Here is a 24,775-nt window from a genome sequence, read left to right on the forward strand (position 1 = left end):
CAGGTGCGACCGACGGATGGCATACGAAGCGCCATCACCATTGGCAGACCTGAGGGTTCTGATCAGCGTCGATGTACATTGCATCCTACTGGAATGAGGCTATCTTCGTCCGAAATTGTCGCCACCGTTTTCCTTATCTATCGTTTCACGGTCCAGGAGGACAACAATAGCCCTGCATGCCGCAGATTGGGTCGTGTTGGCAGCATGGATCCTAGTCATGCCATCACGGCACGCTGGTAGCTCCAAGGAGCCGTGGTTCTCGGAACTAGATTTTTCACCAACGACTCAGTCGCCTAATGATGACCAGTCAACTAAGATACATCGCGCTGCGGGCTGTGCAGGGCTCGGGTACGCTACGACATTCCACTTCCAGACAATATGGGCCACAGCGAGGCTCCGTTCAGGATCTTGCATCCCTCGCCATGTCATGGAAGTCTGGTGCGGTTGTTTCCTGAGGGGACCCTGACGTCTATTTCTTGATGTGAAGATGAGTATGTCCTCGCATTCTGACGGTGGTGAAACACAGTGCGCATAGGATTAGCTCCTGCGGGACTGTGGCCGAATTGGTTCATAGACTGAGGATCATTTCCTAAGGTACGGAAGAAGGAAATAATTACTCGCCATCATGGCGCGCCGTCTTTGAATGCGCTCTTGCCTTCTGCAGACTGTCAAGTGTTAACGACGAGGTGCATTACACGTGGCCACCCTGCAATGCTGTTGCCACAGCCGCATCTATCTGCCCATCAGCACCAACGTTGACAGGAGGCGGCTCATTCGGACCACGCCCCCCTCCGCATATGCCTTACCCCGGAGTCTGGATCATGTGGCTGAATCAGGAGTAAACTCCCCACCCCTGGCTGCCTCATACTGTGGATAGGCAATCCTAAATCGGGCTACATATGCGGAGCAATGTTATTCCAGTCGCGTTGCTATCTTTGTTGCTACCTGAAGCTAGTAGCCCAGTATCATTGATAGTCATAAGTTCAATAATCAAGACGTGAAGGGCGAATTTTCCTTTCCCTAGGAAGTCACCTCGCGAATATGTGGTCTTAGGCATGCCGATAAGCATCTTTTATCGGCTCAATTGCCTCAAACTGAAAGTGTAAGCACTAGAATGAACGCTGAATTTTGTTGAATGATTGCCACGGCGGCGGCTCAGGCTCGAGCTGCCTTCATCTCGCCCAAATTCGAAGCTTCCCTGAGCTCAGATAACGTCATCAGACATTTTGTGCCCTCTGGAGCCAATAGATGGTGGAGACAACACTGACAGAAGACAAAACCCCCGACGAGTAGGGCCAGGCTGTTGCCACGATGTGCCGAAAGAGATCACACACTTATTCTCGGGAATGGCTCATTTATGGGCGCCAGAGTGCCAGATCGTGCCTGAAATACTTACTATCTGACTTCTTCCCAAGCGCAGGATTGTCCAAAGTAGGTCGACAGACTGCAGTCCGCAAATGACCTGCGCAACTGCAGCTACGAAGTCAGCACTGATGAAGAATTTGCGTTTCAGTCTGAACGACTGACTGATGGACAGCAAGCCGAAGACTACCAAGAAAATAATGGGTACCAGGGATCGTGACGCTCTGATGATCGTGTACCAACTCTTGCTGTTCTCTAATTTGCTGATGATTACATCCGAAGCCTGCACCGAGGAACATCGAATGTCTCTCATTTAAGCAGCCTGATTTGAAGCTTCGATTTTATCGCCTGGACGTGGCCCTCCTTGTTCAGTCTGAAGATATTCGTGACCCTCCCTTACCAACTCGTCTGCACGTTCCTGTGAGACGGTTCGCTTGCGGCGGATATAATTACCAATACCTGGAATTTTGCCCAACATTCTTCCTAGTGGCTTCTTCAGGGGTAAGTGGCCAGTTCTCTCCTCATAGAGCATGCACGCAATGGCGAATGTGATGAACATCCAGTATACGTTGTAGGAGATGACGGAACCGTAGGTCGCGGTGTTTTGCCAACCTAGCAAGGCGTTGAAAACATCCCACCCATTATCGGTCTCCGGGTTACAACAGTCCACATGCCAGACCGTCTCCCTGACGTCGTATGAGCCAATACCATTTCCAGCCTCTGCCACATCGCCGCCAACCTTGGAGGCGAACGTGTGATATTGCAGACTCCAGACCGCCTTCGAGAACATACCAGCGGCCAATAGATACAGGATTGCAGTCGCAATGATTAGGAAAATCTTGATGGATAGTTGGTTGCCACCACGGTACAAGAGCCATCCAACCAGAAATCCTGAAAGGAGGCCAGTGATAACGGGAATAGGGAATGCTGTTGCGGGATATCCCAGTGAGACACCTCCGATGAACACCACAGCTTCCAGTCCCTCTCGAAGTGTGGTGACCAACGGAATGAGTAGCATAACGTATCGGCGTGACCAACTGCCCAACCAACTCTGGCCCTTCTTCTTCTCCACCAGGGCCTGCGCGATCTTGACACGCCACTTCTCCTTGGTTTTGTTGATTCGGAGAAGTGCAAGACCCATGCCGGTAATAATGATACAAGCGATCAGATAGAAGATTCCTTCCCAGAGGTCTTCTGCATTCGCCCAGATATCGTGGCCCAAACCATAGAAGACGCCGATAAAGGCGCCGCCGATGACTAAGCAGATACCAATCCCGAGGAAAGCACCAATCCAGACATGTCGAACAAGTCTCTTGTAGACCTGCTGATCTTGCTCAGGCTGACCCAAGCTCTGCTTCAGAAAGGACAGCAAGACGGAGATGACAACAGAGGCCTCGAGGCACTCCCGGAATGCGATAAAGAAGACTTGAGGGGCAAAAACGTTAGGCATATTGGAAGACCCTAACCTAACTGTTTCGAGGGATCAGAAGGTCGCTTTGAAGCTGGAGTTCATGCTTCAATCACCAGATGTATATCATGCGTGATAAACCCGTCTATGGAGAACAAGTCCTTGAGTAACAGATCCACGAGTCCTCCGACGTCGGCGTTGCTTCTGGTCCGCGTGGCCTCGTCAAAAGCAATTTGTCAAGCTTTTCTCAAGCTTTGCATCTGATAAGCTTAAGTGCAGAGCTTTTTCTGCACTATCCGCATCGCAAGCCGTTCATTCGCTTCTTCAACGAATGAATGGCTTGCGATGGATCAGCTGTGCCGGCGTTATCTGATAATGGTCTGATCTTCGGTTGCACTCCTGGAGTATAGCGCCCAAGCTATCAGAGACCAAGTCCCTTCAGAAGTCGACTTGACCGTGACACAATTTATCACGACTTTGCAGCACGCCAAAACTGGCACCATTGAGACTCCAGTCGTCCGCACGCTCACCCCCATTGGATGCTGATCGAAAATAATCTTCGTGTCACGCGATGAGCTGAACATAGAGATTTTCCGTGTCAGAAAATTGTCTCATCTTATCTGATTGCTAGTGGCTGCCGCCCATCGTGGACGCGTGTCCTCCATGCACGCCCTGGCACACTGTCCCGATCGTTGAATTCTCAGGTAAGTCTGCAGTATTGCTTGTACGTGCGCTAATTGGGCAGGATTTTTGGGATTCGGCGGAATCAGGCCGGAGCGGTGCAAGCCAACATAGCCGCAATGCTGGCAGCATTCATCTTCATATACTAATGAGTAGCTCAGACTGCCGATGATTAGAGGGACTGAGCGGGCAGCGAGCCTCCTGTAATTCTTTCCGGGCTGAGTGTTGTGGTCTTCCTCTTCGTGTTATCGCTTTAGTAGCGGAAGATGGCCATGAGCATTTCTATCCTGCTGGGTGTGATACATCTTTGGGGTTCCCTATGTTTGGCAAGCACCGTTACTTATGATTTCAACTTGACTTGGGTCATGGCCAACCCCGACAACCTTGCCGTGCGCAAAGTCATTGGTGTGAATGGAGAGTGGCCACTCCCAGTCATTGACGTCGACAAAGGCGACCGGCTCGTGGTCAACGCCCTCAACAGCCTCGACCGTGATGTCAGTATGCACTTCCATGGCATGTTCCAGAATGGCACGAACTACATGGACGGCCCAAACATGGTTACCCAGTGCCCGATCCCGCCAGGAGCCAGCTACGTTTATAACTTCACTGTGAACCAGAATGGAACCTATTGGTACCACTGTCACACGGATTATTGTTACCCTGATGGCTACCGCCAGGCTCTGATTGTACATGACAAAGACGCATACTTTAACGAAATGTACGACGAGGAGTTTACCATAACCCTGAGTGACTGGTATCACGAGATGATCGAGGATATAGCACCTTCTTTCCTCTCTCTTTACAACCCAACAGGCGCTGAACCTATCCCGGATTCCTTTTTGTTCAACGATACACACAATACGAAAATTCCAGTAGAGGCTGGCAAGACATATATGTTCCGACTCATCAATACAGGCGCTTTCACTGCCCAATATTTTTATATTGAGGACCACACATTTCAGATAGTTGAAGTTGATGGTGTTTACACCGAGCCGAAGGAGTCTAACACCGTCTACATCGCAACCGCGCAGCGATATAGCATTCTAGTGACTATGAAGAACTCAACCGACAAAAACTACGGCATCGTGACCATCGCCGATCAAGTTCTATTCGACTCGATTCCAAGCAACCTCGTACTGAATCAAACCAATTGGCTCTTGTACAATAAGGACGTACCCACTAGCGAGATTATTCCAACGCTGGATGTCGCAACCGGACTCCCTGCCTTCGATGACTTCACACTAGTGCCTTATGATCATGAGGAGCTTTTCCCAGAGCCCAACCACACCATTCAACTTGATGTGGTCATGCTAGAGCTGGAGAATGGACTGCCTTATGCCTTCTTCAATAACATTACCTACACTGCTCCAAAGGTGCCAACACTTTACACGGTCCTGAGCTCTGGTGGATTTTCTACGAGGGCGACCATCTATGGCGATAACACCAATCCACAGATCCTCAACCACATGGACGTCATCGAAGTGATTTTGAACAACAATGATACTGGCTCACATCCTTTCCATCTCCACGGCCACAACTTTCAAGTAATCTCACGCACACCCTCTTATGGATCGGACTTCTACAGCTATCAAAATCTCGATGACCCTGTCAACTACAGCCCGGACAATCACACGGCTTTCCCTAAGTTCCCAATCCGCCGCGACGTCATCGTCCTCCCACCACATGGCTCCGTCGTGCTACGCTTTGTTGCCGACAATCCAGGCGTCTGGTTTTTCCACTGCCATATAGACTGGCATTTATCTCAGGGCCTTGCATCTGTGTTCATCGAGGCTCCTTCGCAAATGCAGAAGCGGCTTACCATTCCAAGCGATCACATTGCAGCCTGCAAAGCTGCGGGCGTTGCGTATCAAGGCAATGCTGCCGCAAACACCGAGGACTATGACGATCTGGCCGGCCAGCGCAAGCAGTCGTCTTTTGTTCCGTATGGCGGCTTCACTGCCAAGGGCATCATCGCACTCGTCTTCTCGACTCTTTCAGCCATCATTGGTATCGTTGCCATTGCTATATATGGTATGAGTGAGATCAAATCATATCCAACTAATATAGACCGATCCGAAGATCCTGTGCACCTGATTCCTGTGGTCAAATCAGTGCAGAAGTAAGATCTGCGGCATTTTACCCCTGCCTTCAGGTAGGCCCCCCCTCCTATCTCGTGGTCTCCTGAACTAGATCAAGATTTCATGATGTTCAATATATATTAGCCTGCAATATAATTAAATGCCTCCTCAGCCTGGCGTGCAGTCTTTAGTCTTGCTTGTACGAGCGTACTCGAAGTTGGCTTTGTAGTCTCAATGATGAGTTGTTGCTCTTGAGGCACACAGGTGGATAGCGAAGCACCGGGTCAGAGCTGAAAATGGACACATTTAGATATCATGGCAGTGAGTAGTCAGTTAACTACTCAACTTGCTAAGTATGTCACGCTTCGTACAAGTCTTCCATTCTTGCAATACTTTTCTGCCTAATTTCTCGTACACAATACGAGCTATAGCTACAGCCTAGCTACCACGATCAACTTCATTACCCGGGATATATGGAACCTTTATACGGCACAGCCGGATCCGACAATCAAAGTTTCTCTCCAGCTGGGGGTAAAGCGTCGGCCAATAAATGAGTATGACGTTGTACGAAAGTCAAATGGATCGAAACGATAAGGGGCTTTTCCGACCGGAATGGTGTGCTAGTAGTCAGCATTGCCGCTGTATTTCTGCTACCTATACAGACGATTGCCCTTCAGGTTGCAAGATCGCCTGAGCCCCTCTAGCATACGCACTTGCGGCTTCAATGAGCATAGTGGATACCCTGCGAGCCCGAGATCTTCCCAATGTTACGGGCCTGGAAAGTCGGACTCAACTCAACGATGAGTGACTTTTGGTTTATATAATATGCCAATATATCGGCCTTTTAGATATAAGAAGAGTCAGAAGTTTGATTCAGAGCTAGGAGAAGGAAATAATTACTTCATTCAAAAGGAATCAAGCACAGTATCGTCACAATCTCAATAGCAAGCACAGCTCTCGACACCATGTCCAAGATCGACGTCCACCACCACACCCGGAAGCCTTCACAACAGGTAAGGTTTATGTCCTATGATGCCACTCAATAGATACTGACACCGCATTGCAACTCTGAATCATGCCGGTGGAGACCCTTCAGATTGGACCGTCCCAGCATGGACCATCGAAGTCGATGTGAAGCTCAACGACGAAATTGGCGTCTCGACCGCCATCCCCTCCGTTACGGCATCCGGTGCGCAGATCGAGCGTGACCCTTCCGCACAGGTATAACCTGCCAGAGATTGTAACCTAGCAGGAGCAGCAGTGCGTGATGCTTGGTCTCGACGATACGGCTTCTTTGCCTCCTTGCTGTCACTCCTCCACACAGAGCTAGCTCTCAAGGAAATTGCACATGCGCTCGATGAACTCCACGCGGATGGCGTGATATTTTTCACCCGCTACGGGGAAGACAACCACTATCTTGGGGACTTCATTCCGATTTGGCGAGAACTCACCCGTCGCAAGGCAGTAGTATTTATCCGCCCTATACATGCCGTGGACATAAACCTCGTCAATGCCACCCTGTCTCAACCTATGTTTGAATACGCGCACGAGACAGGTCGCACAGCCATGGAGCTGATCCTGTCCGGACGAGTGGATCAGGTCAAAGATACCAAGATCATTCTCTCCACGCAGGTGGCACGTTGCCCTATCTTCTCTACCGTGCTGTCGGCATGATTCCACAGACGGTTTTTAGCGTCGGCAAGACGACGGAGGAACTGGTAGATCTGGCTAAAGATTTTTACTTCGATGTAGCCATCTCAAGCAGCCCATTGACTTTGGGTCTGCCCTTCAGGCTCGTACGTCCAGGTCATGTGCTGTTTGGGAGTGATTTCCCCAACGCGCCGGTCGAGGGCATCAAGTTTTTGATCAAGAACTTAGAAGACTTAGCGATGAGCAATAATCAGCGCAGGAATGTAGAATTCGAGTTTGCTTGGGCTTTGATTCCCAGATTGAGCAAGGCATAATGGTGCTCTACATAACTAGTCATTTAAGTCGGGACTGGGAGTATTGATAATCTTGCATGTCAGACACATTTCGAATATTATATCTCCAAGCATTCTTTGGATATGATTTAGAAGCCATCCAACCATCGATACAGGTAGGTCTTCAGATAGTCGAGGCTCGCTGGGAAATGTCCACAGGTGATGCACGCCCCTGTCCGTAGGAATCGGTCCCAAGAAATTGGAACAACACCCGAGCTGTGGTTTTGATTGACCTCACAGAAAAGTTTCATCACTCCTCGATGTTCATCGTCGATTACTCAACATGCTTTGACTAAACAACTGGCCCAAGATCTGGAGGCATTCTCAACCTTCTTCGTGCATAGATATTGCAAGGGATATAAAAAAAAGACCAACAGTACACGAAGAAGCGATTACTTCATCATTACTAATTGGTGGTGATGGCTTCTTATGAGTTCAAGATCTTCAGAGCTGTGAAGGACATAAAAGTGGTTCATGGGAAGCCTTTCACGACTTCGTCTTGTTCCTCATCAAACTAAAGCAGAATTATCACCTGGCAACTCTCCATCCCCGTGAACAATCCACCTTAGAGTGACGACACAAGGCCGGTTCCGTCTCCACTGAACACCATTCTGGGTACAGCAAACGTATAAACCATCTCGGCATCGCGTCCAAGATTTCGTAACTGACAGGACTCCATCAGGTCGGGAACAGTTCCCCTGATGCCACTGCACGTTACGACACTCCCGACGAGGTGGATGTCTACCTCGACACATTTCTCTTGCTAGGCGGTCGTTATCTGGACACTGCTCGTCTATACCCTCCAGAGGCTCCGGGGACGGCGGAAGTAGGGCTCGGCAAGGTCGAGGCAGGGAAGAAGTTCATAATCGACACCAAGGTCTTTTCCCAAGCCCCTGGTAGCGCCGCGACGGAGACGGTTCATGAGAACGTCAATACCTCACTCAAAGTTTTGAATACCCTGTAGATCAATGTGGAGTATTTACACCTTCCAGATAGAACAACGCCGATCGAGGTGCCACTTGAGGCTTTGAATGATACATACAGAGATGGAAAATTCAAGCACTTTGGCTCATCGAACTATACTGCAGATGAGGTGGAAAATGTCATCCGAAGATGTGATGACAAGGGTTATGTCAAGCCCACGGTCTGCCAAGGGCAATACAACCCAACTGCGGGAAGAGGCGGGAAAGAACTGTTCCCATTGCTGCGAAAGCATGGTATCGCCTTCTATGCGTGGAGGTATGCCTGATCATTGAACTCTCTTAATTATCAGTCAGGGCGCTAACGCGGTTGCCAACAGTCCGGCAGCAGGAGGGTTCTTTGTGGGTAACCACAAAACTGTCCACGATATAATTCTTCCGTGAGTATCTTCAACCCTGGCCTTGAAAAGATAAGTTGGGGCACTGCGCATGCTAATCTTTCGCTCAGCACATGCTAGGACAATTATATACATCCTTCTCCATGAAGCCCAACATTGAAGCCGCGACAGACCGAGCACTCGAACTCGCGGCCAAGCATGGCATTAGCGGAAACGCGGCCGCTCTGAGGTGGACCATTTATCACAGCAAGCCTGGGGATGAGTTCCACGACGCTGTCATCATTGCCGCATCGAGTTCTGACCAGTTGGATCTCGAACCTCGATTTGATTGAGCAAGGGCCACTGCCGGAAGACGTTGCGGGCGTAGTGGAAAGTCTGTACAGTGAAATCGCAGGGACCGAAATGGCTTACCACCTCTGATCTCTTCGGCCACTTGCCCATTCTCTCTGTGGGCTTATGGCTGGCTTCATGTGGTAATACATAAATTACTGTTTGCTTGTGTGCCATCGAAGGTCTTTGACACAGATATCTGTGTTGCTGATCGACTTAAAGTTATATATGGTAGCTTTTGCTTTGGGACGTAACATGAGCACTCCTCCGTCTTGTCTCCTATTGCCTGTGTTGAAATCTGCAAGCGTTCATGTTAATTATAACGGGGACTTTGTGCGGTTTATGGCCGGGCCGAGGGATGGGGGAGGCCACTCACTGTTGAATTGTCCAGATTCATGTATTGCAAGTCTCCATTGGTGGTGGTATCAAGTTAGAAGCTCAAGTGTCAAGACGAAACGGCTAAAGAGATGGGCAAGCATGAGGGGGTTCAAGAAGAGTACGAAGCAAGAAAAATTCTGATTCTGCTTTCTTGATTAAAGCTCCCTCCCTCGCCGGTGAGATTCTTGCCGAATGGTCTAGAAATACGTGTGCTGTGGCCTGGAGGCGCCTTTCATTGATGGGACATGTGCATTAATCTAAGTCTCTGGGACAGCAGCATGGTCCCGGGCAGAGAGATATACGTAGATTGGATGGATCACTACCAGACGAAGAACGCTCTGCCAGTGCACTTACCTTCTTCAAATTCCTACCAATTCTGTGGCGTAGGAATATAAACCTTATTACGGTGACGCTTCGGCGACCAAGTTGCCCCTGCCTCTCAAGACGACTCCGGTCTCTTTCCTGGTGATAGAGTGCTAACGTTGAGCGGTGCCTGCGCCATTACAGCTACGAAGGATTTGGCTATGACGACTGCAACTCTCGTTTCCAAATCGAAACCCCCTATGTAGTCACCTGTCCTACAAGTGGCTCGAGGTCATAATGGCACCCTGTTGGTATAAAAGCTGGAAGCTAACTGATAAGCGGAAACCCGCTGTTTCGACCGCTCTGGCATCTTTTCCAATTCAACTTGCGTCTCATACATGTTTTCAACGAGCCCATATATGATGAGTCTTACATCTCCTTGGAACAGGACCTGTTGGAGAATGACGAGCCCATCTGGTGGGCTTTCAGGGCTAGAAAACTGTACTCAGAAATTTGCGATGAAATAGAAAAACTTACGATGCAAGTACACAAGGAAAAAGATGTACGGAAAATCCTCCAGATTTTTCTATGCTCCAAACAGATTTGTTGGGTGACTCCAGTGAGTGCCCTTGTCAAGGGCCACAAGATTTTTTCAGAGGCTCTGATGGTTATTCCCCTCCAAAATTCTGCTCAAGGCAAAAGTGATGATGGGGCATTATGGGTTTTCTAGATTTTCAAGTTTTTTTGTAGGATTTTTGGTTCAGTGGAGAAGAGCAAGAGACAGTACAGAAAGTAAAACAAAGACAGTACAGTAAGAAAGAAGACAGTGCAGGTTCCAGGGTCCAGGGGTGTTGTTGTCCATTCCAGAGGTATTGATGTCCAGTTCCAGGGTTGTTGTCGTCCAGTCCAGTGCTATGTGCATACTATCTCGTTATAAGGCACTCACACACCATAACTCCTGAAGGAACAAAGCCTCTAAGACTGAAATACCTCCAAGTTCATGTCTTCATACAATCACGAGGACCAAAGAGTCACAGCATCTAGGACTCGCAGGTTAAGAAACGTACCCAGCATACTAGACAGTGTTTGTTTTGCTCCAGTCATGTCACTAGAAATCTTGTCGATGTGGCACATTACGAGGCAATGACGACGCAGGGCATACAGTGAGACGTCAGGATCTGTACGCAAAAACACACAAACCTGCAGGCCAGTGGCCTGTTCAGGAGTATATTGCTACACTATAGATCCTAACGCCTCACTGTATGCCCTGCGTCGTCATTGCCTCGTAATGTGCCACATCGACAAGATTTCTGGTGACATGACCGGAGTAAAACAAACACTGTGTTCTGGAATCCTGGGTACGTTTCTTAACCTGCGAGTCCTAAAGTGCTGTGACTCTTTGGTCCTCGTGATTGTATGAAGACATGAGCTTGGAGGTAGCTCAGTTCAGGCGGCAGTGCTGAGCTTTAGGTGGTATGGCTGGTATGAGTGCCTCATAAAGAAATAGTATGTACATAGAGATGAGGAGGATTTTTCCAGGGAAGGGGGAAAGGCAGGGTTTTATAGAGATTTGTGGACAATCGCTCATCGACTGATCGTTGGACTGAATTTGACTGAATAATGTCTGCCTGCTCAAATTCCACTCTTCTCGTCGTTGAAGATAGAGTTTCATTGAAATTTTCACTGATATATGGGTCAAAAGCTGGTGTTCCTGACATTCTTAGGAAGGGACTCGTCGCTGATAGGCATAACAAAATTCAGCTGCGTTTTGGCATCCTGGAGCAGTGATCAGGATTTCGAATATAGCTTCATATGAGTCACACTGCCGCTCCACCTACCCACCTTTACGATGGTTCCGAACAAAGCCAACCAAAAGCTTCTCGCATCTCTCGTATTTCTGATTTTGAGGTCGTGATCGTTACTATTTCAATGTGATCGTCGAAGTTGATGACAGCTCAAGGAAACTGTACCAGATACTACCCGTATTCTTCGCATTTTTGGTATTTCCACTCGTGAGATTGTGGAGGCCGTTCCTTCTTCAATGTGATCGTCGAAGGTAACGACCGCTTAAGGCACCTGTACCAGATATCATCACTCGTGTTTCTTGTGTTTGTCGTATATCTCTCATTTCTAATTGTGGGAATGTGAAGATCGTTACTGTTTCAACGTGATTTGTGGGAATCAATGGCAACTCGAAGCAGCTGTACCACATATCTACCTCAATGAGGACGCAACGTTGGTCCAAACTTACTCCTATACGGCATGAGACAGGCTCTGCCATTGAGGTGCATTGGTTGATTTATGAGTCGTGAGTGGACTCAATGCAAACTTCGCGTCTCAAGTTCCACTTTGGACATCAATACTGTAATTCACGTGTCTCGAAGCCAAGATAATGCTGTGAAAGTTCAGCAACAGCTGTGGACCTGAAGGAGACTGTAATTTGCCCTGATGGGAAGAGCAATGGCCCAAGATCATGATTGATATGCTCGAGGGTCGGGCAGGCCCGAGATGTCCAGTGGTGCTCAGTGATCACGAGGCAATCTAAGCGATCATTGATGGCATTCAACATCCTGCCAGTGGTCACATCAGGTGGAGTAACACTGGAATAGGCACATACAAGGAGCAATGGCTCGGAAGCAAGGCTGGAAGTGCGAGAGTTGTACCGCAGCGGTTTGTAGTGAGCATCAGGTTGAAATATTCAGTCTGGTAATGCACATCTGTAGTGGGATTAATGTTTTGGTGGCGCGAGGCCAAGTGTCTGTCCACGGACTATCTAAGCCTGGTTGTTCCAAGGGGCACTGGCCTTGGCCGTTGGCAGACCACGTGCCCTCGGCCCTTGGGTTGTGCCCAATGCGACTCTGCCTTGAGGAAGGAGTCCGGTGCTCTCAGGACACCTATAATTGAAGTGCCGCCGGGAAAGGCACCCAGAAGGCTAGGCAAGATAGGGATAGTCCCCTTCGGCGCTTCGGGGCGTAGTGCGGGGTCGTTCCAGGTAAAGCTAGGCACCTGAGATCGCCCCCAGCCTCCCGAATTCTCCCCCACAGAGGTAGCCAACCAGCTTCTCCAAGGCGCCAGGGTCACATCGAGCTGCCAGCTACGAGTGCATAAACATCGTGTTCTATGTACGCATCATTCTGGGGAATAGCCAATTATGCCGACTTGTACGGAGTATGGAGCCCCTTCACCACCAACACAGCTTTTCTTTGCCTAACGAGAACCGGATCGGGAAGCTCATGTCCGCGTCATGCAATTGCCGTTTCCCCTCGAAAAGAAGCCCAATCGAGGTGTATCCGGCAGTGCTGCTCCTTTGACGTTGCGTCACTGCGTGCGATGCGCACACCGTATTCGTACAGAGGTCCCTTGTGAAGGAATGCCGTTGATGGAGCTTGTTATGGTGGTAGGCAGCAATGTATATCTGACAGCGCCCAACCCAGTCTGAACAGAGTGCTTGCTGTGAGCCGAGCATCTTCTATCCTGAGCAACGGCAAGACGAGCAACATGCACATCCCAGTTTCCTACCTTTCTGTGGCAACCTATCTACTTACACGAACTGTTCATGCACAAAATTCGTTGCCTCAAGTCGACCTTGGCTATGAGATTCACCAGGCTATCGAGTTGAATGTGTGCTCCACTCCACAGATCCTACAGGACCTTTTCTTTCATCTGACAGGATTAGGAAACCGCTCAAACGTACAACTTTACCAACATTCGCTATGCTCAACCTCCAGTTGGGAAGCTCCGATTCGCCGCTCCTGTGCCACCGGAAGGCAGAGATACAGTTGTGAACAATGGAAGTACTTTGGGGAGAATCTGCCCCCAGGCTACTCCAGCATGGTTTGGAATTTCAGCCCTGTTCACTCCCTATTTTCTCAATGGGACGGCCGAGGAATTCAACTTTACCCTCGCTGAACAGCAATTGGAATTGTATTTGCAAAACACACCGCCTAGTCAACCTGATCCTCGAACCAGCGAAGATTGTCTTTTCCTCGACGTCCTCGTTCCCAAGAAGATCTTCGACAATTCCAACAATCGGCACCGAAGATGGCAACATGCGGGCGCCCCGGTTCTTGTGTGGTGCGTATTCGACCCCCGCTAGATCTCACCGTTAACCAGAGCCTTCAGGATTTACGGCGGCGGCTATACCTTAGGCTCCAAAGACGCGATTCCGAATGCGAATGGCCTCATACAAGCGAGTCAGGCAGATGGAAGCGATGGAATCGTTTTCGTGGCCTTGAATTATCGCATCGGAGCACTGGGCTGGCTTTCTGGCCCCAGTCTGCAGGAGGCCGGCGGTGTTTCGAACGCGGGACTCTACGATCAACGATTGGCAATTGAATGGGTGGCCGAGAACATTCATCTCTTTGGCGGTGACCCTAATCGCATTACGTTAATAGGTGAATCTGCTGGAGGTAAGCTTAGCCTTGTGTTTTCTACAGTTCTAAGCACCACTATCCCTTCACACGATATCAATCCGGTCTAACCGCGGAGTAGCGGGCTCGATTGAACACCAGATCACAGCATTCGGGGGTCAGAAAGGTGTTTCATTCCAACAGGCAATCCCCCAGTCTCCAGCCTTTGGGCCCCTCGTGTCGAATTACCTCCAGGAGAACCATACGCAAAACTTCCTTGCACTCTTAAATGTCTCGACCATAGAAGAAGCCCAGAACGCATCTTCCGCAGAGATCATCCGGGCGAATGCGCTTCAAGTGGCTTCCGCGCCTTATGGCACGTTCGTCTACGGGCCGGTTGTTGATGGGGTGTTTGCGCCCTCACTGCCAGGACAGCTTTTCAGCCGAGGGCAATTCGCTCAGAATGTCACCGTCATGGTCGGACATAATACTCAAGAAGCACCCTTGTTCACCCCTCCTAATGTCCAAACCAATGACGATGTTAGAGCCTGGGCGCGGCTTACTTACCCGGGAGTATCAGCTGACATAGCCGACTACGTCGTGGAGACTCTCTATCCTGCTGTCTACGACGGATCACAACCATATTCCAACCCCATAGAACGCACGATTCTGATTTCCAGTGATGTAGCCTTTGTCTGCAACGCCAATTATATCAACAAAGCATTCAAAAACCAGACCTGGGCTTACGAGTTCCAAGTCCCACCCGCGCTACACGGGCTGGATGTTCCATACACTTTTTACCAGGGCCAAGGCACGAATCTTTCCGCGGGCATGATTGCTCCTGTGGCCGAGGCTTTCCAAGGATACATCACCAACTTTGTGAAGAATGGAAACCCAAACGGGCCCGGTTTGCCGTATTTCCCCATCCAGGGTACGAATGCCAGCATGCAAGGAATCAATGCCACATATATTCAGCCGCAGATGGACGACACGGCAAATCCACGATGTGCCTGGTGGCAGAAAGCGTTGTACTACTGAACGGACTTCGAAGCGGGTGTGAGAAACATATGTAGATTGTAGGGAATCACCATAGTGTGGATGGTTAGTACTTGGGATAGTAGACCCTATGCAATAGCTACTATAATGATTGATGAAAATCTCGTCAATCTCGCAACGCATCCAATATCACAGATTCAACCCTCATCTGAATCTGCATACCATGAAATACTACTACTCAGTAATATCGAATATCAGCACTGGTTCATCGTCGTCTAGTAGTTCAGGATAGTAGGAGGACAAGTAGTCGGAGTGACAGCCCTTCACTACCGCGCTCTGCCTAATGCGAATATATCCGTGGTTTGCATCTCTACCAGCGATTCCGGGCCAATCTCCTAGTAAAATATACATTTAAATGCTCTCTATAATTGAACGAGTGCATTGCGTCTAGCCTTTTTGAATTTGGAGCTGATTTAGTGATGCTGTGGTCAATTATAGTAGCCGCCATGTTGGGAGAACGATCCATCAATATTATTGTTGCATTTAGGGATTACTTGACACTGGAAGTTCGACCGGATTCCACCACAAGACAGCCACTTTGCAACTTTATGGTTCGGTGAGCTCAGATGGTACAAAGTTGGAATATCAATCGACCCTTTAAATCAGCCGGAGCCACTATATTACCGAAAACAGCTGTGCACGGCCTAATTAGGTGCATGCTCTTTCTCTGGTGCAGTTGGCTAAAAGTGCACCTCATGACACAAGGGTTCACCGTAGGGGTTCAATCCAGCGGATCATAGATATCTGGATAGAATGAAATTTACGGCTCGGGGACTAGATCACTCCGGTACCTGTTGCATGATCGTCTGCATCATAGAACTTGGTTTCTTGGGAATCGCCAATTCCGCAACTCGCAGCGTTCATGCTCGCGGAGGATCAACATTGAGCTCCTGGCTCAGATATCTAGTGCATACACACGAAAGCCCCTTCGACCCTACTCTATAGCAGTTGCAGTCATACCACTTCACCCTCCCCGCGACGGTCCCCGAACCATGTCAAGCTCCAACCCCATCAAGGGCTCGTCGAACAAAGGTGACGACTTCCACTTCGACGAGCGGGCGCAGATGAGAAATGACTACGACCGCTTCCTCAACACGGTGACGCTGGGGACGCTGTTTGTCGCGCCGATCCTGATCGCCATGCCGCCTCGAAAGCTCGATTTCTACACCTTCTCGCTGGGGAGCGCGTGGTTCGCGGCCGCGTCGTACCGGAACCTGCCTGCGAGAACGCTGCACCGGTTCCAGGACGTCGGGGGCATGCCGCGGGCCGCCAGAGATCTACAGGAGCGCGAGAGGCTGAGAGGCGATGCACGCGAGAGCCGCCGGCTGCTAGAGGAGCCCGGAGCGGTGCCGGAGAAAACTACGAGTAAGAAGACGCGGGCGTTGTTGGAGGACAAAGCCAAGGAGATCTGGATGGGTGGCGAGACGGAGGGCTGGAAGGAGCGGAGGCTACGAGAAGAGAGGGAGCGCCTGGCCAAGGGTGAGACCTACGGGTCGATGATAATGGATCAGATCTGGGAGGTGTGGAATTGGGGAGGTAAGAGTGGCAATGATGCTGATGGGGACCGGCTCAGGCAGGGACCGAGCTCGAAGAACGGGTGACGTGGAGTGCAGTGAGGTGAAATGAAGTGAATTGATCCCACGTTGAGTTTGTATGGAGTTCCTCCCGCTTTTGGGCCCTGATTGGCGATCAAGCCCCTCATTAAACGAGGCTGACTGCACTGACTACCCGACGCTGATCCCTTGTTCTGTGGATCGAAGTATATCAACCACAATCGTCACCGCGGCGTCCTCAATTCGACCGATCGACCGATCCTCCTGACCTCTCGAAAGCCTGCCAGTCCTGTTGCCGTGCTGCCATCCCCAGGCTGGCAATGTCGCCGTATTTCCTGGCATCTGCTTCGACCTGGAAATCTCGGACTGTGATCCCATGCTTCAACAACTCATCCCTAGCCTTTTCACTCTCCAACGTCTGCGCATTTCGCCTGCTGCCCTCGTGCATAATGATGGGTTGGCCGCGGAGAGTGCTCAGAGCACCATTCGAGTCACGCGGCGTGGGCGTGGGCATTGAGCTTGACGGCCGAGTCTTCATGTTGGTGGTGCCCGACAGATTGGCCGCTGTGGCTGCAGGGGCGGTGTAGGTGGATTTGGGGAGGAATCGGGACGCTATCTTCGACTTGAGTTTATCGGTCATGTCTTGGAGCTTCAGCTTGAGTTCTTCCACGGCCGTGGCTGTGGCTTCTCAACTTACCAGCAATCTTGAGGTGGGTAACCCGTTGTTGTTCGATTTATCGTGGATGTGATGTGCGCTCCGGCAGAGTGGTTGGCTGTATTACGAAGGTCGATGAGCTCGTCTGGCAGCATGACAAGTTGGGCACATTTCCGACTGAATGGAAGAACGTCGTGTCTAACACAAATCTGAGTCACTGCTGTCTATGATTTGGTAAAACAGCACGCGACAAATTCCTCCAAGGCTAGACTCTGAGATCAAATATTGGAGCAAGGATATTGCTGGTCAAATGTCTGGAGTCGGTGACATGGCACTAACTGTAAGTTCTTATGCCTGAGGTGTATGTTGTACAGACGCGGGACGGGCGAGATTAGACAATGGTATGTGACAGCGTGTTTGAGGTCACACGGCACAATTAGAAGAAAGGGTAGGACAATGTCTTCGGAAAAGAGTCTCATCAAACATAAGTCGGAACAATTAAACTTGGAGTTTTGATACTCGCTTCATAGCCAATCTAGGTCGGATTGCAGGTTTGGCTCCAGGGCTGTTGGACCTCACGTGTCGTTTCCTGAGTCATTGGAAGGACGGCTTTCTCAATGGACCAAATTGCCCTGTTTGAGCACGTGTGCAACTGCCAGCGCCCGACAAAGACAATGTTTCTGGTTGTCGGGCCGCCAGAACTGCTGGCTTTTTCAAAATCCACTTCACATATGGCTTCATATCCCGTAGTCTCCGACAGGGAGCCAAGAGAAGCATATCGGCATCCTTGTCATCTGGACCTCTTTCGCTTTTTGTTTGGCGGCGTCCCACCATTCATGGCCTCGGTGTTAGATCTCTTGTTGACATGCTTCTGCCGAACCTCAACAGGCTTTTGCTGTGTCTTATTTTTCTGCCCCAGAGGTTTGAGCTGTTTCTTTTCCTGCTTCCTTCCGGTTTGTCGTCTTTGCCTCTTGGTTTTGGCACCTTTGACATTTGCTGGAGTTGTTGTTGGTGATGTATCACTTTCTCTCTTGCGCTTCTTATTATCTTGTGATCTTTTGCGCTCCTCTTTTGATTTGAGCCTGGCTTCCACTTCTCGCTCAAAGGAGTCGTCTACTTCCGGTATATCTATATCATCATCGCCCCGGTTCCGAGTTCGCTTGTTATTGTGTTGGTGGTCCAAGAAGTCAAGTGTTTCAAGTGGAATATCTAGATCAGAGGCCTTTCTCTTCGACTCCTGCCCAAGTGCTTCCCTCCCGGTAGTTCTGCTTTGGTAGAGGCGTTCTAGGGGAGTGGGATTTGTATCAACCGAAAACAGACCGCTGGCATCGACGGTGGGCTCTGCAGCTCTCGCTGGTCGTGGAGATTGTGCAGTATTGGGAGAAGAGGCAGGGGATTGCGGTTGTGGCATTCCGTTTACTGTACGATTAGTGAAGGCGTCCTTGTTAAATTCAGCGAGATACTAAGTAAACTGAATGCCAAATGACCTTACCAATGCCGCTGAAGATTCTTTGAAGAAGGAAATCAAGTCTTCGGTCTTCTGCAGACGGTATTGGAGTAGTCGTAATGTTTCAACTTCGATGGCAATATTTTGGCCCATGGAATCCAAGAGAAGCGAGGCATGTGTCTCAAGTACAGTAATCACTGACTTGTGTTGTTCCAGGACCTCCAATACCATCAGTTCCCGAACAAATGTTTCAATGGGGTTCACATACATTTTGTAATCGACTGGCCTTCATGATTTATTTGAGTGATGCTCTCGATGCCTGAGGTATTTACCCTGATGTCGGGTCTAATGAATAGTTTTTGGTTAACTGAATAGTCCGTCGAACAAAATGCTTTGAATATTTTGTTCTCAATCGCAGCCAGGAAATCGCAAAGGTATGCTCTGAGATGGGGAATCGGCGGGGGCAGGCACGTGCAGATTCTTCTCCAAAATAGTGCTTATTGGTATTTATACTCCGCCGAAATAGCGGCCTTATGCTACGTTGGAGCGCAGACACTCATGATGGATACAGCTGAGCAGCCACGGCCTGCAAAACTGCCACTGACTTCACGTTCTGTCTTCACTACTGATGACTCTGAGCTGAGAATCTTGTAGCAAGAAAAAAACCATTACTCACGGAAACTGGCCGGCTTGTCACTAAATATGCAATGTGAATCATGTTAGATTACATCGCTAACCTTCACCAAGCAGACCCGCGTTACTATTGACATACACCTCCACCACAATCAGAGAGGCATCTTTGCACCAACATGAGACGTGTCAATCTATTCGACATGCTACACTTTCCGACATTGTGGTATTGATGATGCTTCAGAATCACATAATGGCACGTCCGCCTCGATGGCGAACAAAGCGCAATTCGGCGTGGGTATGTAGGTGCTCAGTGCTTGCCGCCGTCGCCATTGCCCTTATTCATGCTTCTCCTTCCATCTCTTTCTGGTCCCGCCGTCGCTATTGTCAATCCTCGCTCTTGCCGTTGAAAGGCAGCAACCACCAGGACCAGCACCTTCCTCGATGGGAGGATGCCTGCCTTCTTTTCTACCTCTCTACTCCTCTCGCCCTCGTTCTTGTTTCCTCTTTTCCCTCCCATCCTCACAGCTCACATAGTCATCTGCTACAGCTTTGCTTCACCCTCTCCCGCTGTTAGCCCTCCTCCTTTATCATCCATCCTGCACTACATCTTGGCTCGCTCATTGTACAATTCTCATTGCTGCTCTATTCATCGGGTTCGCCCATTCTTCTACCCTCAGTGTCTCAGCAACCATCTCCTTTTGGCAACAGGGTCTCTTGTTGTTACTTGATTAAGAGGTTTGCCTCCTAGGAGCTCTCCTTCATCACTATTTCCATTACTGACACCAGAGGTTGCTCCAGGGACCATGTCTGAAAAGCCTTCCATTCAACCTGCCACCAGCAACACGTACACTGGCTATCCTCAGAACAGACTTGCATATACCGGCTCTACTTATCACCAATTCAACACAGGTACAACCTTGCATTCATCTCTGTCCATGACACAATTTAATCTCTCACAGGCTTGAATCTATCCAATCCCCCTCCGCTCGGCAACATGCAGAACCTCAAGGCTACCTTGTCTCCCTCCAACAACTTCGAAAGTGAGCTGGGTGCTGTCAACCGTCAAGGATACAACAGCCCCCTCATGATGCTCCCCTCAGGACAGACCGTGCCACTCACAGGCTTTTATGGTCCAAATCAATCCTCTACTGGAGAGGTTTCTGCACACCTGCCCTACGTCCCCAGCGGAATGTTCCCAAGCTTCATTGGAAATACTACCATGGCCGGTTCTTCTCTTGCACCCTGGCCTTATGGGATGTCAGCCAACGTTGCCGGGTTTGATCCCTCACGTCGTGGTTCTTGGTCCTCCAACGAAGAGAACGCTTCTCACAATCAGGCTGCTGCCATGACAGGCCAACCAGACTACTACACTGGATCGCCATACCTACCAGCAGCGTTGAATGGACAGCACTACATTGCTGGTCCCATTCAGCCAATGAAATGCCAGGACAACAAGTCTTATGAGATGGTCAATCTTGACGAACTTGTCTCTCGAGAGCCCCCTCTTCCTCGTGCTGTCCCAGCCCTCTGGACCAACCAAGAAGAACTCAGCCTTGCTAAGTGCCTCCAGAACCCGGAAGGGATCACCAATGTCTACATACGTGGTTTCATGCCCGATACCACAGATGAAGATCTCGAAAGTTGGGCATCCCGCTTTGGTGAGATCGAGTCTTGCAAAGCCATCATCGAACAGGACACAGGCAAATGCAAGGGGCAAGTCTACCAACGATCTGACAAGCCATGAATGTCCACTAATGTAACCTAGGTTTGGTTTCGTCATGTACTACTCCCCAGCTGCTGCAGAGAATTGTATTCGAGGCTTCTTCCATCTTGGATTCCAGGCTAGCTATGCCCAGGTTAGTCATGCACTCCATCTGTCCATCTGCCAGCATCTCACTGACTTGGTTAGAAATCTCGCAACTCTCGTCTCAAAGACCTTGAGGATCGCAATTCTACCAATATTTACTGCACTGGAGTGCCGATCGATTGGAATGAATCAGTCTGCTCCCCATCTCTTGCTTGTCTCACAAACTCTGACATCACATAGGATTTGGCCAAGCACTTTCTGCCTTTCCATGCAGTCTCAACCAAAATTTGTCGGGACGCTCCATCAGGTGTCAGCAAAGAAGTTGGCTTTGCGAGGTAGGTTGCTACTCTCAGTACTATGATGTTGATGTTAACTCGTTCAGATTCGAGACTCGAGAGATTGCAGAGCGTGTCATCAAGGAGTATCACAGCGTGCTCACTGACCATGATGGTATCAAACTCTTCCTTCGCTTTGCCGACACCAAGGCTCAGAAGCAGCTCAAACAGCAAAGTCAAGAACGTCGCAATTGGCGTAGTCGCGAGTACAGCTATTCAGTTGAACATACTCCTTCCCCAACTCTGACTCGTCTGCAAAATGTCAACAATCACATCAGCCCAGCAAGCTACCAGTCCCCAGCTGGAGCTAGCAACGGATTCACCCCTGCGACGTCAGTCTCTCCAGTGTAAGTTCAGCATAGCTGCTTGACATTGCATCTACAGCCTCTAACATACTTCTCTCCAGTGACATGCCAGGTGCCAACAAGACAGTTCACACAGCCCGAACTTCAGCTTGGCCAATGCAAGGCGGTCTGCAGTCAATCACCAACACCACGGCCGTTCCCAAGAATAACCCAGCGGCCCCGACTTCCCAATCCTTCGTCGATGCGAAGATCAACACTGCTGCTCCCATCGTTCCAGTTAATGTGGACGCGAAGAAGGCCAAAACCCCAAGCCCCAACAAGGTTGCTATTCGTGTGGAGCCTCCAAGTGGCAAGGAAAACTATACTGGCACTCCACAGTCCAGCAAGTAAGGCTCACCATTTGTGAAGACCACTGAGAGCATCCCCATCCTTCTCATGTTTTGGTGTGCATCCGGTTCTTGGTCTGCAGGCACAACCACTTTTTGTTTTGTTCATTCTTGCTTCACGCATATGCAGGAATATGCCCATACCAAACCAACATCAAGTCACACTTGAAATATTCAACACAAGATATGGATATGTCGGAGGATATGAATACCCGGAACATATCATATGGAAGGCTCAACCATATGTAACCCACGGCATCAATATGAATAGGTCACAAAAAGTTGTTCACATCAGGTATGTGTGTCGGGTGCTTATTTGTACTGGTCAGACTTTTTTTGAGGGAGTTGTGCTTTTCGCTGCATGTATCAATCACTAGATAGCAAAATAATGGCTCTCTGCTCCACTGGATTCTCAGACCTCAGTGCAATCTTCGTTGCTTCTGATAGGACAGTTGGTGAAGCTGCCAGGCTGTTGTTCGTTCAGCGAATGCCCGCTGTCTTCACTTCGGCTACTCCCCAACAACCTCAAAATTCAAGAGACAAGTCTGATCCTTCGGTCTCGAGGCGATGATCTGATCATCGATCGACATATCGGCTTTCATCTCCGGTGCCACGGTGGTGGCATATCGTCCATATACACCACGAAGCAACGTCTTCATCTCGACCTGTGCTAAGCTGTAGAAAAACGTCAGTGATCTAATGTCATGCTCGAAACACAGTTGTCAACCTACTTCTTCCCGATGCACCCTCTACCACCCGAAGCAAAAGCAAAAAAGAGGCGGTTTCGCTCCACCTCGCCTTCTTTCTCCAACCAGCGTTCTGGTAGGAATTTTTCAGCGTTGGGAAACACGTTTTCGTCTAGGAGGTGCAACGAGTAAGCCTGGCAGCTGACAATGGACCCTCCGGGTAGCTCGTAGCCACTGATGATGCTGCCTTCTCGAGGCACGTATCGTGGTAGACTCATGGGGATGGGTGGGAATAGCCTCAAGGCCTCCGTAATTACAGCATCCAGGTAGGGCAAATCGTTGAGCTTGAGGTCCGGATTCTGGACAATTTCCTCATGCAGCCGATTCTGGAATACCCGAGAGCGAGGTAAGGACAGCTCGTGCATGAGAAAGCAGAGTCCATCTCCTGTGGTGTCGATGCCGGCGGCCATGTGGTCCATGCATTCTGCTGCTATCTGGACGACGCTTAGCTGCGATGATTTGGATCGAAGCTTGTGTAGAAGAGATGAATGCTCAGGTTTGGTGTTTTCGGCGTGGTCAAGTACATAATCTTTGGATAGGGGGATGGCTTTTGGGCTGAAGAATGTGTTGACCTTGTCCAGAAGAGGCCAGTAATATTGTATCCATCTCTCTGCATCACGGATCAACATGATATTCAGGACTCGGGATGGCCTCACTCACGTTTAAGACTGTCATGATACGAGAGCTCCTGCATCAATTTGAAATCTTCCGGGTCGTTCAGGGTGTCAGTGCCACCAGGGTTCAGGAGAAAATGAGACGCGCAATCTAGCGCATAACAGTGTAGTAAAACCTTCCGTGTTCATTTAGTAAAGATGGATTCTTTGAGGGAGCGCCCAGCAGACGTACATAGACATCCAGGGCATTGCCCAAAGACGCTTCACACTTCTTCATGACACTGGCCGTGCGTTGTTGAAAACCTTCCACAATCTGAGAATTGATGACATTCGTCATCGCATATTTCTCGGCGAAGAGTTTCTTCCGCTGGGAATGTTCATGTCGATTCAGGGTCGAGAACATCGTCCTTGGGATTGCAAGTCAGCACGTTCTCGGGATGACCGAGAAACTGGGGACCCGTTGAATTTACCGATGGTTGTATTGCTTGAACAAATCGTAGAACTCGGTCTTGTCGTATCCGCTACCACCACTCTGGTAGATTTCTTTCACGCCCTCCAAGTTGGCAAAGGAAACTTCGTTGGGAGACAGGCGGACCACCGGTCCATATTGCCGGTGCAGCTCGTGAATCCACACCCGACGATTTTTTGTGAATTCATGGTACTTGAGGACGATGGTGGTGAAGTGGTTGTACCAGGGTCCAGGCACTTGCGTCCGATATGTTTGCACGGCCCTGGTGACGATAAAGATCACGTATAATGACGAGGCGAAAACGAGCATCAGCATGATGGTACTGTAGTTGAATTTATGTTCAGAACACACACTGCTTTCTAGCAAGCTTGCACTTCAGGTAACAGAAGCATGGCTTGGAAATCGAGAGATCTCGGGTGGCATTTATTGTTCTGATGATGGAGATTGGAAATTGTCCCGTTTTAGAAAGTTGAGGAGATGGAGATAGGACTATTGAAGTCCATACGAAGTAACATTCCGCGCTATCTATCACTTATCTAAGACTCGCTAACAACTGCTAGATTTCTAGAGAGGCTAAGGG

General features: G+C 49.5%; 12 protein-coding genes across 12 annotated transcripts; 8 read left to right on the forward strand and 4 right to left on the reverse strand.

Annotated features, from left to right (window-relative positions):
* Positions 1 to 1,675: 1,675 nt before the first annotated feature.
* A1O9_10009 (high-affinity iron transporter) lies at positions 1,676 to 2,812 on the reverse strand (the record flags this gene model as incomplete). Its single annotated transcript, XM_013401349.1, has 1 exon — positions 1,676 to 2,812. One exon carries the CDS (start codon positions 2,810 to 2,812, stop codon positions 1,676 to 1,678), a length of 1,137 nt encoding a protein of 378 aa, XP_013256803.1.
* Positions 2,813 to 3,717: 905 nt separating this feature from the next.
* On the forward strand, positions 3,718 to 5,574 carry A1O9_10010 (uncharacterized protein; the record flags this gene model as incomplete). Its single annotated transcript, XM_013401350.1, has 2 exons — positions 3,718 to 5,482; positions 5,519 to 5,574. 2 exons carry the CDS (start codon positions 3,718 to 3,720, stop codon positions 5,572 to 5,574), a joined length of 1,821 nt encoding a protein of 606 aa, XP_013256804.1.
* A 1,236-nt stretch (positions 5,575 to 6,810) lies between these two features.
* Positions 6,811 to 7,376, forward strand: A1O9_10011 (uncharacterized protein; the record flags this gene model as incomplete). Its single annotated transcript, XM_013401351.1, has 1 exon — positions 6,811 to 7,376. A coding segment is annotated over one exon (393 nt), but the record flags the coding sequence as incomplete, so codon positions are not given.
* An 844-nt stretch (positions 7,377 to 8,220) lies between these two features.
* A1O9_10012 (uncharacterized protein) lies at positions 8,221 to 8,748 on the forward strand (the record flags this gene model as incomplete). The annotated part of the gene is made up of 1 exon (XM_013401352.1): positions 8,221 to 8,748. A coding segment is annotated over one exon (255 nt), but the record flags the coding sequence as incomplete, so codon positions are not given.
* Positions 8,749 to 8,972: 224 nt separating this feature from the next.
* A1O9_10013 (uncharacterized protein) lies at positions 8,973 to 9,161 on the forward strand (the record flags this gene model as incomplete). The annotated part of the gene is made up of 1 exon (XM_013401353.1): positions 8,973 to 9,161. The coding sequence occupies one exon, from the start codon at positions 8,973 to 8,975 to the stop codon at positions 9,159 to 9,161; it is 189 nt and encodes a 62-aa protein (XP_013256807.1).
* Positions 9,162 to 13,338: 4,177 nt separating this feature from the next.
* A1O9_10014 (uncharacterized protein) lies at positions 13,339 to 15,227 on the forward strand (the record flags this gene model as incomplete). Its single annotated transcript, XM_013401354.1, has 4 exons — positions 13,339 to 13,461; positions 13,517 to 13,914; positions 13,963 to 14,249; positions 14,332 to 15,227. The coding sequence occupies 4 exons, from the start codon at positions 13,339 to 13,341 to the stop codon at positions 15,225 to 15,227; spliced, it is 1,704 nt and encodes a 567-aa protein (XP_013256808.1).
* A 1,010-nt stretch (positions 15,228 to 16,237) lies between these two features.
* On the forward strand, positions 16,238 to 16,846 carry A1O9_10015 (uncharacterized protein; the record flags this gene model as incomplete). The annotated part of the gene is made up of 1 exon (XM_013401355.1): positions 16,238 to 16,846. One exon carries the CDS (start codon positions 16,238 to 16,240, stop codon positions 16,844 to 16,846), a length of 609 nt encoding a protein of 202 aa, XP_013256809.1.
* Positions 16,847 to 17,036: 190 nt separating this feature from the next.
* A1O9_10016 (uncharacterized protein) lies at positions 17,037 to 17,438 on the reverse strand (the record flags this gene model as incomplete). Its single annotated transcript, XM_013401356.1, has 1 exon — positions 17,037 to 17,438. The coding sequence occupies one exon, from the start codon at positions 17,436 to 17,438 to the stop codon at positions 17,037 to 17,039; it is 402 nt and encodes a 133-aa protein (XP_013256810.1).
* Positions 17,439 to 18,408: 970 nt separating this feature from the next.
* On the reverse strand, positions 18,409 to 19,149 carry A1O9_10017 (uncharacterized protein; the record flags this gene model as incomplete). The annotated part of the gene is made up of 2 exons (XM_013401357.1): positions 18,409 to 18,915; positions 18,946 to 19,149. Coding segments are annotated over 2 exons (711 nt in total), but the record flags the coding sequence as incomplete, so codon positions are not given.
* A 1,187-nt stretch (positions 19,150 to 20,336) lies between these two features.
* A1O9_10018 (uncharacterized protein) lies at positions 20,337 to 21,277 on the forward strand (the record flags this gene model as incomplete). Its single annotated transcript, XM_013401358.1, has 2 exons — positions 20,337 to 20,442; positions 20,493 to 21,277. The coding sequence occupies 2 exons, from the start codon at positions 20,337 to 20,339 to the stop codon at positions 21,275 to 21,277; spliced, it is 891 nt and encodes a 296-aa protein (XP_013256812.1).
* A 34-nt stretch (positions 21,278 to 21,311) lies between these two features.
* On the forward strand, positions 21,312 to 22,370 carry A1O9_10019 (uncharacterized protein; the record flags this gene model as incomplete). Its single annotated transcript, XM_013401359.1, has 5 exons — positions 21,312 to 21,389; positions 21,443 to 21,532; positions 21,581 to 21,675; positions 21,723 to 22,022; positions 22,082 to 22,370. 5 exons carry the CDS (start codon positions 21,312 to 21,314, stop codon positions 22,368 to 22,370), a joined length of 852 nt encoding a protein of 283 aa, XP_013256813.1.
* Positions 22,371 to 22,875: 505 nt separating this feature from the next.
* Positions 22,876 to 24,510, reverse strand: A1O9_10020 (uncharacterized protein; the record flags this gene model as incomplete). Its single annotated transcript, XM_013401360.1, has 5 exons — positions 22,876 to 23,041; positions 23,098 to 23,718; positions 23,769 to 23,902; positions 23,959 to 24,133; positions 24,197 to 24,510. The coding sequence occupies 5 exons, from the start codon at positions 24,508 to 24,510 to the stop codon at positions 22,876 to 22,878; spliced, it is 1,410 nt and encodes a 469-aa protein (XP_013256814.1).
* Between the last annotated feature and the right edge of the window lie 265 nt (positions 24,511 to 24,775).

Source organism: Exophiala aquamarina (assembly GCF_000709125.1).
Source record: "Exophiala aquamarina CBS 119918 chromosome Unknown aczIA-supercont1.11, whole genome shotgun sequence".
NCBI classification, from domain to species: Eukaryota; Fungi; Ascomycota; class Eurotiomycetes; order Chaetothyriales; family Herpotrichiellaceae; genus Exophiala; species Exophiala aquamarina.